The sequence below is a fragment of the Prionailurus bengalensis genome, chromosome A2, assembly GCF_016509475.1.
Source record: "Prionailurus bengalensis isolate Pbe53 chromosome A2, Fcat_Pben_1.1_paternal_pri, whole genome shotgun sequence".
Taxonomy (NCBI): Eukaryota; Metazoa; Chordata; class Mammalia; order Carnivora; family Felidae; genus Prionailurus; species Prionailurus bengalensis.
Genome location: NC_057348.1, coordinates 49,400,232 through 49,416,458, shown reverse-complemented (window position 1 = coordinate 49,416,458; position 16,227 = coordinate 49,400,232). Strand labels below are relative to the sequence as shown.

The window sequence follows — 16,227 nt, the reverse complement described above, 5'->3', positions numbered from 1 at the left end:
AGACTTTGTCATTGTCTAGCTAAGTAGCCAGATGCAGAGCTGGCTGGAGAGTCATTTGTTCAAAGGAGAAGGTTAAAAAAAAAGTGCCAGTTACTCTAACAATGGATGCTGCTAACTGGCTGCCTGACTCAAAGTTAGAATAATTTCTCCCTAGGATTTCCCTTCATTGTAGTGAATAGGTCCCTGCAATTGAGAGGCAAATGCAAGTTCTCAACTATGGAACCAGGTGTGTACACAGCTGGGGATCTGCCTGCTTGGAGCCCACAGGACAATAAAACAAACAGCAAGCAAAATAAAGAGTCAGCATGTCCAATTTTTTTTAAGTAGAAGTGGGGGATGGCAGTGGAGGAAAAGGAAAAAGAGCAGTGGGAGAAGTACAGATTTGGGTTGGAGTGTTCGACTCTGAATCTGGTTGTACATCCTGAAGTGGCCACCTCTGGATGAAATTGCAGTATCTTCGAAATTCTTGACACCTTACCTAGAATGCAAGCTTCTCGAGGGCATGTGATTTGACTTCTTACTGCTGTGTCCCCAAGAATTGAGACAGTGCCTAGTATATAGCAGGTGCTCAAATTATCGGTTGATTGAATTCTCTACTATTGCCTATTAAAACAGTAAAGGGCCAGTGAAGAGAAAATAATGCTTTTCTGAACCAAATTCAGATCAGCAAGGAAGACCTGGTAAAGAAGACACTTAAAAGAAAGTACCAATGTCATCTCAGCATCTAAGCCAGTCTGCTCATAGCCAAGTAGGCAGATGAGGCTTTGGAGAGATGAATTTCAAAACGTCAAAATGTTGTAATGAACTCAAATCAGAAATAGATGGCAAACCTAACAGCAGAATACATTTAGAAACAGAATTCTGAATCTCTGGTCACAAACCCAGAAAAGGAGAGATAAGTGATTTAAAGAGACAAATGTAGGTATATAGCAAACCTTCCAGTGAGTTGGGTTTCGATCAATTTATGCAAAAGCTGGAAGATGGGAAAATGCAGAACACTGCAGAACAGTGATGGAAACCTACAAGGGTAATGTTTGAAGCCTAAAATCCAGAATGAATGGAGGTGTGCAAAATGAGTTAGAGCTGAAAAAGAGTCTTTTGCTTGTTTTAACCTTTTGTTGTGTGCAAAGCCAGAATACAGAAAAAGTAATTTGGTTGTTTAGACTTGCCCAGTGGTTCTCAAAGTATGGCCCCTGGACCAGCAGCATCAGCATCACCTGGGAAAGTGTTAGAATTGCAAACTATGACTTCCCACCCTGGACTTAGAGAGATAAAACTCTGGTTGGGGGTGAGAGGGGCAGGGGCCCAGCATTGTGTGCTTTAGAATTGCCTCCAGGGAATTCTTATGCTAAGTTCCAAGACCCATTAACAACATTAATCTCCCACGCTACACATGGGAAGCATGTGGAGAAAAAACAAAATGCCCAAGCTTTACCCCAGACTAAATAAAATGGACTCTTTATGGGGGGGGGGGGTGGTAGTTCTTGCTATGGGTATATTTTAAATGCCCTTAGTGAACTGAATATGCAGTCAGGGTTGAGAACCAAACTCCATTTCAGGTACCAGCAGTACCATCATATCCCCAAGGAGCTTATTAGAAATGCAGAACCCTAGGCCCTTCCTGCTGAATCAGAATCTGCATTTTTAATAAGATCCCCAGTTGATTTAAAGACACATTAACGTTTGGAAGCATTTGTCTAAGACAAATGTTAACAAAAGTTAAAGGAATTAGAAATCAGAATTTGTACCTTGCCTCAACTTGATTGATTTACTAATTTCATTGTAAACAGGAAAAGTGTGAGACAAGAAAAGCCAGGATAAACACATTGGCATGTGGGACAGGAAGCATAGTGAAGGTTTGGGGTCAAAGAAAGACAGATGCCAGGAAGGCCATGTGAATGGAACAGGTATTCTGTAAGTCTTAGGTGCTTGAATTGCCCACACCTCTTTTGACAATGCTTGAGTTATTCATTAGCCAAACAAAATAAATCCAATAGGTCAACATCAGAGTTGGCAACCACTGTGTGATCCCCTGCTGTGGTGATGAGTTTGAGGGTGTAAGCAGACTGTGTTGTGCAATAGGTTCCAAGCCATGCTCCATGCTCTCCTCTGCCCTCGAGGAGTCCTGGGGATTCAGAGTGTGCCCGGAGTCTGGAGGTGGTATAACACGGCCAGAACTTCACATGGGGATGGCCTTAGGAATAACTTAGGAGCTTGATTTGAGTCCATGGAAGGATTGCAGGGAAGATAATGAAGTCGATGTCTTATTTTCCATACTTAGGAAAAAAAAAAAAGACAGCCCTAGAAGTCATTCATGGTTCATGAAGTGATAGGATTGTTGGTCTGTCTGAGGTTTTGTGACAGAGAGTCAGAGAAACAACGTGGATATAGGTGTGTTGATTTTCACAAGGCATCACAAATGCCCTTAGCTTTGGTTCATTTCTTGTTATTTTTTGTTGGGCAAGAGAAAACAACACAGGACGATTGTTCCTGCAGTTTTGAGGGATTTCTAATTAGAGCAATGACTGTATCTATATCCATCTACCTAATGCTGATTAATGCACCAAGGTCAGCCTCACCATGGGTCTCTGGTAGAAGCCGCCAATGCCCTGCTCTAGTCTCTAGCATTCTCCAGAATATTATCACTACCTTGGCTGAGAGTTACTAAGCAGATTTATCACTACCACGGCAGTTGGAAGGCTAGAATACAGATAAGAGTATCAGGATCTAAACAGACATTCATTTGAGGGCATGATAAAGTAAATTTGACAAAAGGATAATTTACAGAAGAAAAAATGTCAGGATTCTCTCTGCCCTCCCCCCACTCTCACTCTTGCGGTCTCTCTAAAAATAAGCAAACTTTAAAAAGAAAAAGAAAAACGTCAAATAAGAGATAATACGACAGCACCAACTGGAGGAGGGATTGAGGGATTTTATCTAAAGTCTCCTACTTGAGCTTGTTTGTGTGAAGTGGTGGCCAAAGGCACTGCTGGATATCTTAGGCATGAATCATGCTGACACATGTGACAGCTGAATCATTCTTCATACTGAAGTCTCCCCTTGGACCCCAGCCACCCCCCTCCCAGCTGTTGCAGGTTATTGGTTAACACATTTTGATCATGAAGTTAACATTTGGAACAGGTTTGTAAAGAGTAGTCTGATGGATGCAAAGGCTTGAATCCATGTCGTGTTGATAGGATAAGAATGAAGATGGGAAGAATGCACAGGTGTGTGGGATGCCTGAGACGACCCAGCCAAAATGTGCTTTGACCTAGGAGTTGTGATTCTAAATCCACTACCTTCCTGTTATTTCATCTCCCTTGTGCCGCCATTCCTCCCCTCCTGTTTCAGATGACAGAGGTGTTTTGCCTTTTGTTTTGTTTTTTGTAGAATTATTATGTAAAAGGTTATTTATTTTGAGAGAGAGGCAAGCTGGGGAGGGACAGAGAGAGAGGGAGAGAATCCCAAGCAGGTTCTGCACTGACTGTCAACATAGAGCCCGATGTGGGACTCAAACTCATGAACCATCCACAAGATGAAACTTGAGCTGAAATCAAGACTCTGATGCTCAACCAACTGAGCAACCCAGGTGCCCGGATAAAACAGCTTTTGATAGAGAATATCCAGTTATCTGTATCAAGTTCTCACTTCACTTTCTAAGACTGGTTCACATTCTGACAAAAGGAAGCACTATGCCAGAGTAGTAGTTCTGTCCTTTACTGCTGAGGATGAGCCCTAATGTTCACGTCTCACCTATTTGTTCATCTGGATCCCCTGGGTCTTACCTGTCCTAAAACTTTTCTTTAATCTTTATTTATCTTTGAGAGAGAGAGAAAGAGCATGAGCAGGAGAGGGGCAGAGAGAGAGGGAGACAGAATCGGAAGCAGGCTCCAGGCTGTCAACACAGAGCCTGACATGGGCTTGAACTCACAAACCACAAGATCATGACCTAGGCTGAAGATGGATGTCCAACCAACTGAGCCACCCAGGCGCCCCTTGCCTGTCCTTAAAGACCCAGCTCCAGCCCCTCCTCTGCCACCAAGGCTGCTGCAGCCACCAGCATGTTTCCTCCATCCTCTTTCCCACTGTTCTCCCACTGTTTCCCCTCTTCTCCCACTCTTAACCTTCAGCCATTCATGCTTCCTTTCCCTGACTGCTTTACAAATACTCAGGGAGTGCCTACTCCTTGCCAAACCTTGTCTGGAGTGCTGGGATACTACAGAGAACAAACCAGACAATCTATTTTTTCTCCTAGTTCTCACTGAAGAAAGGGACCTGATGAGAAAGCATAAGACAAGCTGACAGGCCACAAATACCTCCTCCCTAACTCCAGGTGGGATATGTGTGATAATCCTGTCCAAGAAGAGAGGAAAGAAGAAAAACAAATAGTTAACTGATAGAGTTTGTAGTCTTGCAGGACTCTTCTCCATCACCCTTTCATAGTGATGTTGGAAACAAAGGCAGAAGGAAATGGCAGAAATAAATTTCTTTATAACCTGCAGCCCACTGGCAAATACTGTTTCTCCAGAAACTCCCTACTGTCTTGATGCTAATGCTTTGCTGGAGGGAAAACAACATGACAACAGCTAGGCCTCCAGTATCCTGGGAGTCTTCTTTAGCATATGAACATCTCACTGGGAACTTCCCCTGGACTGTACCTCCCCCAATTCCATAGTATTTAAGAAGTCTCTCCTCATGGTCCCTGGGCAGCTCTACCTGACCACCAGTCCTCTCCCTGTGCTTCAATAAAATCACCTTTTGGCACCAAAGACATCTTCAAGAATTCTTTCTTGGCCGTTGGCTCCAGACCCCACTATTACCCCTAAAACCTCAGCAGGACTAGCAAAGACAAAGAAGCAAATCTAAAAAGTCACGTCATGAGTATTGCAGAAATGAATAAAGCAGGTCAGTGGATTCACTGTGATGGGGATGGAGGGGAGCACTGTTCCTTTAGATCAGCTCTGAAAAGACATCTGATATCCTGATGTTTAAGAAACTGGAAATATACATGAGAAAGTGGAGTCATGTGGCTGTGCAGGGGGGGATGGTGCTGGGCAAGAGAATAGCTGGTATTTGGGAAAGAGCACAGGGTCCTGGAGGGGAGTGCATTCATTCTGCTGCCCTGCTATTGGAACACTTTCTATTACATCTGTCCTAGGGCTACAGACACATTTCAACTTAGCTACTGGGTTGGGGATGGAGTTTCTGGAACATGATTAGAGCTGCCTTCTGAGGATTAGTATGCATTGTAATGCGTATGACATCCATGAGGTATATAATGCATATGAAGTAAACAATATATATTTAGTGTATATATATATATATATATATATATATATATATATGTAATGTATATAACAATTCCTTATAGTACTATAGAAGCTTTAATTTTTATCCTTGTCATTATCTCCATCACTGTTATTTCAATTCTATGCTGAGGATCCTGGGCCAGAGTAAAGGTCCTTGGCAGGAGCTCTTGGCAATCCTAAGTAAAGTGCTTTTGTTATTTCCCCTGCACTCTTGCTTATATGTTGGAATCTTTTGGAAAGGCTCTTGCAATTTCTTGGTGAAAGAAATTATTTCTTCTACGTGGCCCAAAGTCAGCCTGACTTTCCCATGTGCTGTTTTACAGATTGTGTTTGCATGTCTGGAATGAGAAAACACTGTGCACTTAATTATATTTTTAAGACAAAATGTAACAGCCATGGTGGTGCGGATGCTAGCTAACGCACGTGGCAAGTTAACCGAGTGCCAAGCAGTGCTCTAAGCCCTTTGCATGGATTTTTTCCTTTTCTCTTAATCCTCCTAAGTCTATGAAATATGTAGTAGTATTAACTTGTTTTCTGCTGGAGGAAATGGAGCATTTAGAATGTTTCCATAACTTTCCCCAGGATAGCTAGCTGGAGGGGAGCCAGCTCTCACCCTGGATTGTTTGGCTCTACAACTTGAAAGTGTGGATGATCCAAAACTCCTACCTGCTGTGATTAGCTTTTTATCTCATTGGTCTATTGCTTGAAGGGTGTTTAAGGGCTAGGAAAAAAGTGGGTGGTATTTTTATTTTTCTTAGCGTGATCCTGAAATAAGGTTTCTAGTCTTTGTGTACACATTGCATGGGCTAAGCAGCAAGAGGTTAGTGGAGTTCAGTGACTGTAGAAAATTAGTCACAAGTAGATCCACAATGGGCCATTTAAATCCATTTAAATGTATTTTGGGGCCCTACCCTGAGTGCTAAGGACAAATGTCACCCTCTGTAAACCGACATTCTTTTGTGATCCTGACACCCAAGTTATTGTGAGAGTATTTCCCACATTTGACTTTGGGGAACCCCAAGTCTTAATCTTGCTGTCAACATGGCTACCATATTTGTTGGTAAGTACAGACAAATGCATTGTTGTAAAAATCTTTACTTAGGTTCTTTGGTTAAGTTTCACAGAGACTTTTCATCGTTTCACTCATTTGCCCCAAATTGTTTATTGAAGCTAGTATTTCTTTATTTTCTCTTCCCTCTGACACTTGGACTATTTTTGGTGAGTAACTTACTGAGTCAACCCCTCTGAGAGGGTTCTCAGGTCTCAATTTCACTTATAAGGAGACAAAATGCATGGGCTTTGTGCTAGCTCCTTTTTTTTTTTAGGAGAGCATTTAGCGTCTCTGGATTTATCTATGCATTTCAGATAGGACTTGTGAGTGAAGGCTTATTTCTTTCACAACTTTGGTTGTTCACAGTGTTCCCTAAACTTAAGATTTCATGAAATAAGCTATATAACTAAAAGGGGATAAACAACTAAAAATATTTATTTCAGGAAATAAAAAAGTTAACCAAAGAATTTTATTGGTACATTCTTGGACAATATCACAGAATTGAAAGAATGGAAAGGGGGAGTTTTTCAGCAAGGGTGTTTTTCCACTAAATTGGCACATAAGCAGCAAGATTAACGAAAGTACTTATTACAAACAGTAAAAAACATACATGCTTTTTTTTTAAGTCCTTATCACACTGGTCAGTCATAGGGGGGCATGAACAAAACCTCAAGACATGAAAAATCCATATTCTTTTCTTCAAATAGCTTAATCATTATTAAAATTATTGCAAAATATCCATTTACCTTAATTAAAATAACAAAAGAGAACACAAATACAAATATTGAACATAAATTATTAACATGTACTGTAAAATACATTACTGGCATGCATTCCAAAGATGAAGACCTCTATTCAGTTCAGCCAATACCTTCCTTTCATGTGACCTATCCTTATACCAAAGATAGGTGGGTGGGGCATACTTTCTCAGCACAGTTTTTGGTCTTTAAATACCTTTTTTGTGTTAAAAAAATAACATGATTTGCAGTGGTACTATAATCATAATTATACAGTCATTACATATGTGGTTTTAATTTCTTTCTTTTGTTTTTTTTCTTTTAGTCTGCCGAGATCTTTTTAACATTTGAATTGTTTAAAAATTTTTCCAAATATTCTGCCGTCTGAGAGAATAGGGCTCTATGGAAACAAGGCATTCGAAAACAAACAGTGAACCAAGGTACAACATCAGATGGCAAAGTGCAAAAGTCCTCACAAACTGTACAGAAAATTTCAAAACCTTGCAGTCTGGAAGTACATACGTAGAAAGACAAGTCAGCCCCAAAACGTTCACTGTGGCTCTCGATGGTTCATCCTAAAGAGCCTGGGTGGGACTTGAGTCTCAACACTCCCTGTGGTAGGGAAGGTCCAAAATTGCAGCCGAGTTGGCAGTGCTGATGCCAGTGACTTATTAAGCCAAGATAAAGTAAGAATATTTCATAAAGCAGCTGTGTAGGACACTTGGATCCTCTAACGTTGGTCTCCTGGCTGGGGATGCTCCTCCAGTGATGGGCAGCGGGCAGGACCAAAAGAGTCCTATGCCAGGTTGGGTGACGAAATAACTGAGGGTCTTCCTCTTCCATGGTTCCATGGAATGAAACAGGTTAGATAACCAGGTTATTATAACTGACATACTTCTTTTTTGCAGCAGGGCCTGAAAGAAAAATGTAAAAGGGTCAGTTGTAGCAATGACCTTGTTTGCAAAGGTAGAAACAGATTTAGATCCAGAAGGACCTGGGTGCAAAGTCAAGAAGGAACAATGCACCACTAAGGAACACACAAATCACTTTGGATTCCTATGACTCTTTCTAAGGTTTTGTCTACTAAAATCTGCAGTGTCCAGCAATTCTCAAACCATCTGTGTTCTTTATTCTGAGATGTCTCCAACCTCCCTCTTTATGGTTTATAATGGTTAGTAAATTAATAGTGGATGCCATGCTTTCTAATTAGCCAACCTTAAGCTTAAAGAGCCTACCCATGTTGCAGTATATTTTGTTGTGTAATCTTCTCCCAGACCTTCTCATAAAAAATGGTTTTTGCTTGGGAAAGGTCTGTCCTGGGTCACTGGAATTAATGTTGGTTGACTAAAGATTAGGTCAACCAGAGTGTCTTGTTCAGTTAGGAGTCACACAATCAAATTACTGTTGACTGATTTTCATAGAGTTTTCATCAGTAAGTTGTAAATGTAATTTGTGGAACAATTTCCATCAAAATCTGAGGCTCACTTTAATCTCAACATGGATGCATTACATTGTTTTCCTTAAATGTGGGATAAATTACTTATTTGGCATAGTAATTCTGGGACCCAACTCTACTCATTCATTCATTCATTCATTCATTCATTCAGGAGATACACATCAGTTGCCTACCATATGCCAGACCCTTTCCTGTTCTTGGGCTGGAAACAAAGACACCGAGATCCCAACGTATGACTCTGATTTATACTCTAGTTCTCAATACCAAGTAATATAATTGCTGTTGTGTGACATGTTCTTTATTTATTAAATGGTAGAAGTTTTACATCAGCTTCTGTTGGACACAAATTAACTGTCAGGGAGCATTTACTGATGGCTTATTTTACTTAACGTTTTTTATTCTAAATAGTATTATTCATTTAATACAAACAAGTAACAAGAGTCTTAAAAAACTCTTAAGTAGGGATTCATATAGGGATTTAGAAGAATCGAGAAGCCACAATAACACACTGAGAGAGAGTTTGTATCTGAACTTTGAGTAAGTAAAGCAGCCAGTATTTTACTGATATATACATGCATGTGTACACTAAACAAAAAGACAGATTTTCTGGATTAAAAATTTAGACTCTGGTTCTGACAAATTCTGATTTGAAGACTCAGACTCCTTTATGAAATCACATTGCATTTATTAACAGAAATTATAGGAAAAATGAATTCTATGAAATGGGGGGTCTTCTGGAAAATATGGTCATGAGACAGGTCAGGATGCTGCATCCTCGATAAATGTATGGTATCAGCAATGCCCCAGTATTCTAAGAAGGTTCCCATTGTTGTTACAACCTTTACTGTCTTCTTTTATATGCTCAGTTTGAGTATAAAGAGAATAGCTTTCTAAAAATGTTTTCTTGGGGCGCCTGGGTGGCTCAGTCGGTTAAGCGTATGACTTTAGCACAAGTCATGATTTCGTGGTGTGTGAATTTGAGCCCCGCGTCAGGCTCTATGCTGATGGTTCGGAGCCTGGAGCCTGCTTAGGATTCTGTGTCTCCCTCTTTTCTCTGCTCCTCCCCTGCTAATGCTCTGTGTCTCTCTGTCTCAAAAATAAATAAACATTAAAAAAAATGTTTTTAATGTTTTCTTTACTCTGAAGCCTATTTACAGTGTCATAGCTAGAAAGAAAACTTGGAGCAGATAGGTGCAAGAAACAACCACAACCTACCTCATTAGCATGCCAATATGCTAATTATCCTCAGGACAAAGTGGGGGGAAATCAAAGGAAAAACTCAGAGGCTTAAAATGACCTAAATACGTGAGACTACCTCTATTGTGTGATTATTGTGTGACTTTTTTCCCTATAAGCATAACTGTCTAGTGAAAAAAGCAAAACACAATTGAAATTCCTCAAACAGGTTTTTTTAAAATACAATTTCTCCAGAAGAGTCTTCAGCAAAAGAATAAGTTAGAATATGTTGCCCTTACATTGCACAGCTGAATATTGGTTTGCATTAAACTATCATCACGATGCGGTAAAAATTTTGAAGTGATAATAACAATGGTGGAAATTTACTGATGCTTGTCATGGATTATCTTCTTGTGTTTGCAAGCCTTGAGATGAGTGCTTTCATGATTGCCACCTTACATAGGAGAGGTCTGAGGCTCAGAGGGACCAGCATTCCAAGGCTGATGTTTGAATCTATAGTTTGCTCTCCATATCATAGTTGGAAGACCATGCTTCATTTGGACTCACGTGCCCCGGGTTCTAATTTAGTTCTATCACTTACTTACTTGAGGTGTGACTTAGACCAGTCCAATGACACTGAACTTCTCTGAGCCTTTGTAAAATAGGTAGGATAATTGTCACCCTGTGGTCTGTTAATGGCATCAATGTATGAAATACTCCATTTTCTCATCTGGTAACATAATGCATTACAGTATTTTTATTTTTTATATAAAAATTTTATTGTTTTAACGTTTATTTGTTTTTGAGAGAAAGAGAGTGAATGGGAGAGGGTCAGAGAGAGAGGGACACACAGCATTTGAAGCAGGCTCTAGGCTCTGAGCTGTCAGTACACAGTCCAACGTGGGGCTCAAACTCACAAGTGGTGAGATCATGACCTGAGCTGAAGTTGGACACCCAACCAACTGGGCCACCCAGGAGCCCCCCAAAATTTGTTTTTAATGGTTATTTTTTCTGTGTGAATGAGAGGGCGGGAGAGAGGGACACAGAGCATGAGTAGGAGAGGGGCGGAGAGAGAGGGAGGCACAGAATGTAAAGCAGGCTACAGACTCTGAGCTGTCAACACAGAGCCCGACATGGGGCTCGAACTCATGGACCACACGATCATGACCTGAGCCAAAGTTTGCTGCTTAACCCACTGAGCCACCCAGGTGCCCCCATAAAGTTATTTTTAAATTGCAACATTTTATACAAATGATTAGCCTCAGTTCATGCTTTCTTTGCAGAATAGCTGGAGATCATTGCAACTAATGGTGATGGAGTTGTGCAGGTCCTAGAATGGCAATTTACATGCATTTCAAAGCAGTGTCCAATGTATTATTATGTTTATTTTTAAAATGTTCTAGCCTTGTGAGTAAATAAGATAAGTGCCTGTGGTGTCTGATAATTCTGTTTATTTGAATAGCAATGTAGTTTATGGCCTAGAAAAGATAATTGCTTACTTGTGCAGTGAAATACTTACTAAGGAAATAAACTTTTTAAATTTTAAAACAGAATTGTTTTTTTGTAAAGTTACAAGTTTTAAGGACCATTAGGAACATATGGCATGGTTCCTCTCAAATTTTTTAAAGTTACCTACATCAGTAGTTTTCAAAGCAAGCTCTCTTAAAGAGTTTATGTTTACTATGAGGCAGTGTTGTGGACACAGGCTTTTGCAATGAAGTGCTTTGTTCCTTAAAAAAACATTAGACATTCCAACTTACTCTTGGTGTATTATTAAAATCACACACAATTTGACATTAACTTGAGTGAACTGCTTTTTTCCTTGAGTTTCTCCCAAGCCTGTTGGTCTCACAAAATACTTAATTTCTCAGGTGTGTTCCATGGAACACTTAATACCCCAACTATAGGAAGTGAAGAAAAAAAAGGAAAAAATGGAAAGGAAAAAGAGTCTTGTGGATATTATACACAACAGTGAATTATGGGAAACATAAATAAATATAAAATTTTGAATGAATAAAATAGGTCTCTTTTCTCTCTTCCATATTTTTTTAAATAATAAGGAATTGTATAGTTCATTAACAATATGCTATGTTTCTGTGAGCTGTTTTTAAAATTTAAATGTATATGTAGATATGTATACCTATCAATGTCTATGAAGTGATTCACACAGCCACACAAATTGTAGGCAATAATATATCACAGCCTTGAAAATAACACATTAATGTATTAACATCTCTGCTTCACGTGCCTCTCCATCCACCCATAGGAAATAAAAACACAGTCAAAGCCTCCCCTCCTTCCCCTTCCCCTTTGACAGGCTTCCCTCCTTGCCTCCCACCAATGCTATTATTCTGATGTTGGTGTGCCTCTGTCCCAGTGAGATTCATGCTGCTGCAGTCTGTGTAGCCGTCCATAAACTAGAGATAGTTTTGCTTTGTGTTTTTTAAATTGTTTAAAAAATACCATTCCATGCATATCCATTTGCAACTTGTTTTTCATATAACATTGTTGTTTTAATATTAATTTATGTTGATTGGGTAATCAGAGTTACTATAGAGCTTCTTTTTTATTTTTTAAGTTTATTTTTGGAAGAGACAGAGAAAAAGCATGAGCGGGGCAGGGGCAGAGAGAGGGAGACACAGAATCCAAAGCAGGCTCCAGGTGCTGAGCTGTCAGCACAGAGCCTGATGCGGGGCTCAAACCCATGAACCCCAAGATCATGACGTGAACTGAAATCGGACACTTAACCCACTGAGCCACCCAGGCACCCCATATAGTTTCTTTTATAAATATACCAAAGATTTCTGTAATTCATTTTTTATTTGGTGGACTCTACTTACTTTATAATTATTTTCAATAGCAAACAATGCTGGAATAAATGGTATCTGAAAACGAATACCATTTCTAAAGTTAAATTATAAAGCTATTAACTAGGAGATATTATTTGCAATATATTTAACTGACAAAGGATTGTTACACAAAATTTTTAACACAGACCAATTAGTAATAAAAGACAAGCTAATTTTTAGAAAATGAATTGAAGATATGTAAAGGTGATTTGTGGATAAAAAAAAACATAAAAAGGGCTCAACCTCATAAATTAGAAAAGTGGAAATTAATAGTAAGAAAGCGTTTCATCCCCAGCTATTACAAAATAAAAGGTGTATTTGCACTGATACCATTTGCTGGTGACGTTGGGAAGAAATGGGGACTCTTAGACTACACTAGTAGGAATGGAAAGTGATAAAATTTCATGAGAGAACCATTTGGAAATACCTAGAAAAGATGATGGACTCAGCAACTTTATTTCTACATATATATCTGAGACACTTGTTTGTATGTGCACATAGACATGTGTGGGCCTTCCAGTGCTGTTACTACAATTATGTGGTTTGTGATTCTCTAAGAGGGAATTCTCCTATAGGGGCTGGGTGTATAATACAAATGAGCAAAGTGGGTCATGTGTAAGATGTTAAGGAATAGCATGGAATCTAATCCACTAGAAAACACATGCCCCATCTGAACAGCATAATCATTTCTAGGATGTTACCTCACTTTAGTCAGATATTTCATTTTTTTAAGTTTATTTATTTTGAGAGAGTTCATAAGTGTGTGAGGAGGGGAGGAGCAGAGAGAGATCAGGAGAGAGAAAATCCTAAGCAGGCTCCACACTGTCAGCACAGAACCCAATATGGGGCTTAGTCCCAGGAACCATGAGATCATGACCTGAGCCAAAATCAAGTCAGATGCTTAACCCACTGAGCCACACAGGTGCCCCCAGATATTTCATTTCTAAAAGAGGAGCTGTACTTATGTGTTGTTAGGTAAAAATTCATTTTTTATTCTTTTGAAATTTCTTTTCAAAATTCATTTTTCATTTATTGAGCGCATATTTTGTATTAGGCTCTCTTCCAGGCATTAAAAATACCTGTTTTTTTAGTGCACAGTTCAAAATTATATTAAAACCTTTAGCAAGTCAGCGGAAAGAGGTCAGGGGCCAGAGTAAGTCTCTGGGCAGCCACCTGTAACTCTGTGATGTTATTTGCACTGTTTTCCAAATTTATTTGATTGTGTAGCGTTCTCCCCACTTTTTAGTGGATCCCTTGGTACTGTACAAGAATGTACTTTGGGAAGTATGTTTGGTTATTTCTTAAATTTTGGCCCTGCCTACTACATTTGTCCTTTGTAAAGTTCACCAAACTGGAATACTGGTTTATTGCCTGATGGAACTTGGTTCAAACTGACTTTTCTATGAACCCATCCTAAGCCATATCTGTGTCTCTCCTTTCTTCCAGCCATTACTTACCTCCCAATCATAATTCACGGTTGTTGTTTAGTTAAAAATACTTTAAGTGGGAGAGATTCTTCATATTAGAGTTTATGTTTACTAAAACAAAAGGAAATACTCCTAGTAATTGGTTCTGTGGTCACTGGCCTGCTTCCTGCCTGTTTGTTTCATCAAGTAAATGGCCTTAGCCCACCACTTACTGGCAGATGAGTTGATATTACCTTCAGTTGTTAATTTTCACTCAGGATTTCAAAACTAGTAAACTTCCTATATTGTATTAAAAAATAATTTTCTAGGGGCGCCTGGGTGGCGCAGTCGGTTAAGTGTCCGACTTCGGCCGGGTCACGATCTCGCGGTCCGTGAGTTCGAGCCCCGCGTCAGGCTCTGCGCTGATGGCTCAGAGCCTGGAGCCTGTTTCCGATTCTGTGTCTCCTTCTCTCTCTGCCCCTCCCCTGTTCATGCTCTGTCTCTCTCTGTCCCAAAAATAAATAAATGTTGAAAAAAAAATAATTTTCTAATGATTTTTCCTAAATCTTTTTTTTAAATTGAGTATCATCCAAGAGTAGTAAATTACACCCCCTAAAAACATGCAAAACCCAAGAATGGGGAATATGATTATCAAAAAATGAGGTATTCACAGTTGTGTAATGTGAACTCTGATCTAAGAAAAGCTGAGACTTTTCTCTATCTTTTCTTCCCCACCTCTAGCTGTGTTGCAACAACTTACCACCAGAATTTTTGAAGTATTTGTCTTTATGTTAGGTAGCTGGACATCTTGACACAAAGAGCTTAGCAGGGGTGAAAATACAATCAGCTAAATACATCAGGATTCCAAATCACCAGTAATTCTAATCTAGTCACCAAAGATCCAGAATCTGAATGTCTGTCCATATATCCAACCGCCCATCTAACAAAATATTATTTAGCATCGATTAAATACCAGTAACTTTACTACATGCTAATTATGCAAAAACAGGCTTGGAAGTTTGCAAGCTGTTTGGTTCCCTTCTCATTCATTGTATATTTGAATTATTTGACAACATTTAGAGAGGGCTGCCATGTACCATCAACAAGGGCTTGGCATTTCCTTTATTTTTTTTTTAATTTAAAAAAAATTTTTCCCTTATGTAGCATGATCAGGATGAGGCAGGAGATCTTAGGTCAGACTCACATTGAGAGGAGTCCCCAAAGCAAATTGGTATCTTTACCAGAGTTGAATGAGGGAGACCATTTAATGGATGATGGGGCATTGAAGCTGCTGGGACCAGTCTACCATGTTTGCAGACAATAAATAGTAATCCAGTTCAAGGGAAATAGAGAAGCAGCATCCTAGAAATCCTTGAGAAAAAGTGTGCTAAGTGCTTTCCCCATTTTTCACCAGGGACAAAGAAAGGAGTCAGGTGTAGTCCATTTTGTTAATAGATTTTATAGTTGGGAAAATGATTATAATGCTTGTGGTAAGTGCTTAAAGATATTTGGCAAGGGCTAATTAACTCTGCCTTGGATGGAGGTATATTGTACAAAGCCTGAGAAGGCTTCTCAGTGAAATGGGCATTTGATCTGGATGATGAATGTGAAAACATAGGAAGGACGCAGGTGATATAAAAGTACATACTGTATTCTCATTAAAGTGCATGGAGAAGGGAATCAGAAAGTTCTGGAACTGAAGGATGAAGGGGTAGGAGGGTCCAGATAATTACTTCAGTAAATATGTATGATACCATATTAAATTCAAGCTACAGGAAATAGTGATGAACAAGACACAATCCTTATGGTTATCTAGCTTCCTAAAGGAGTCTCTTGCCAAAGGCCTTGAATGCCAAGTAAGGCAATGGTGTTTAGGAGGCCATGGGGAACTGTCAGTACTTTTAAAGCATAATCTTCAACTTGAGTTTCCTCCCTACAATGTTAATTACCTGTCTCCTAATCTGGTTACCTCCTGCTCCTTGTTCTCCTTAAAGTTTCTCAAAGTGACTCAATTCAGGGAGTCTTTCCTGACCTCCCCCAGACAAGCTAGGTGCCCCTGCTCTACTCTTTCATGGCCCCTATATTTCTCCTTTGCCATATTGCACACAGCCAGGGTGCATTGCATTTTGCTCTTGTGTGTCTCACACATTAGCAGTGGAGAGGTAAGAATGGAAAAATCCCTGGATTTTCCTAGTGCTTAGTAAGTGCGTAATACAAAGTGCTCAGTGCTTACTGAATGAATC

General features: G+C 39.6%; 1 protein-coding gene across 1 annotated transcript in view; it reads right to left on the bottom strand.

The window, feature by feature from the left end:
- Positions 1–6,807: 6,807 nt before the first annotated feature.
- The window catches only part of GRM7 (glutamate metabotropic receptor 7), an 859,113-nt gene continuing 849,693 nt past the window's right edge, over positions 6,808–16,227 (bottom strand). The window contains exon 10 of the mRNA XM_043587992.1: positions 6,808–8,011. Within this exon, the coding sequence (XP_043443927.1) occupies positions 7,962–8,011 (50 nt within the window). The 3' untranslated portion in view covers positions 6,808–7,961. The remainder of the gene's footprint in view (positions 8,012–16,227) is intronic.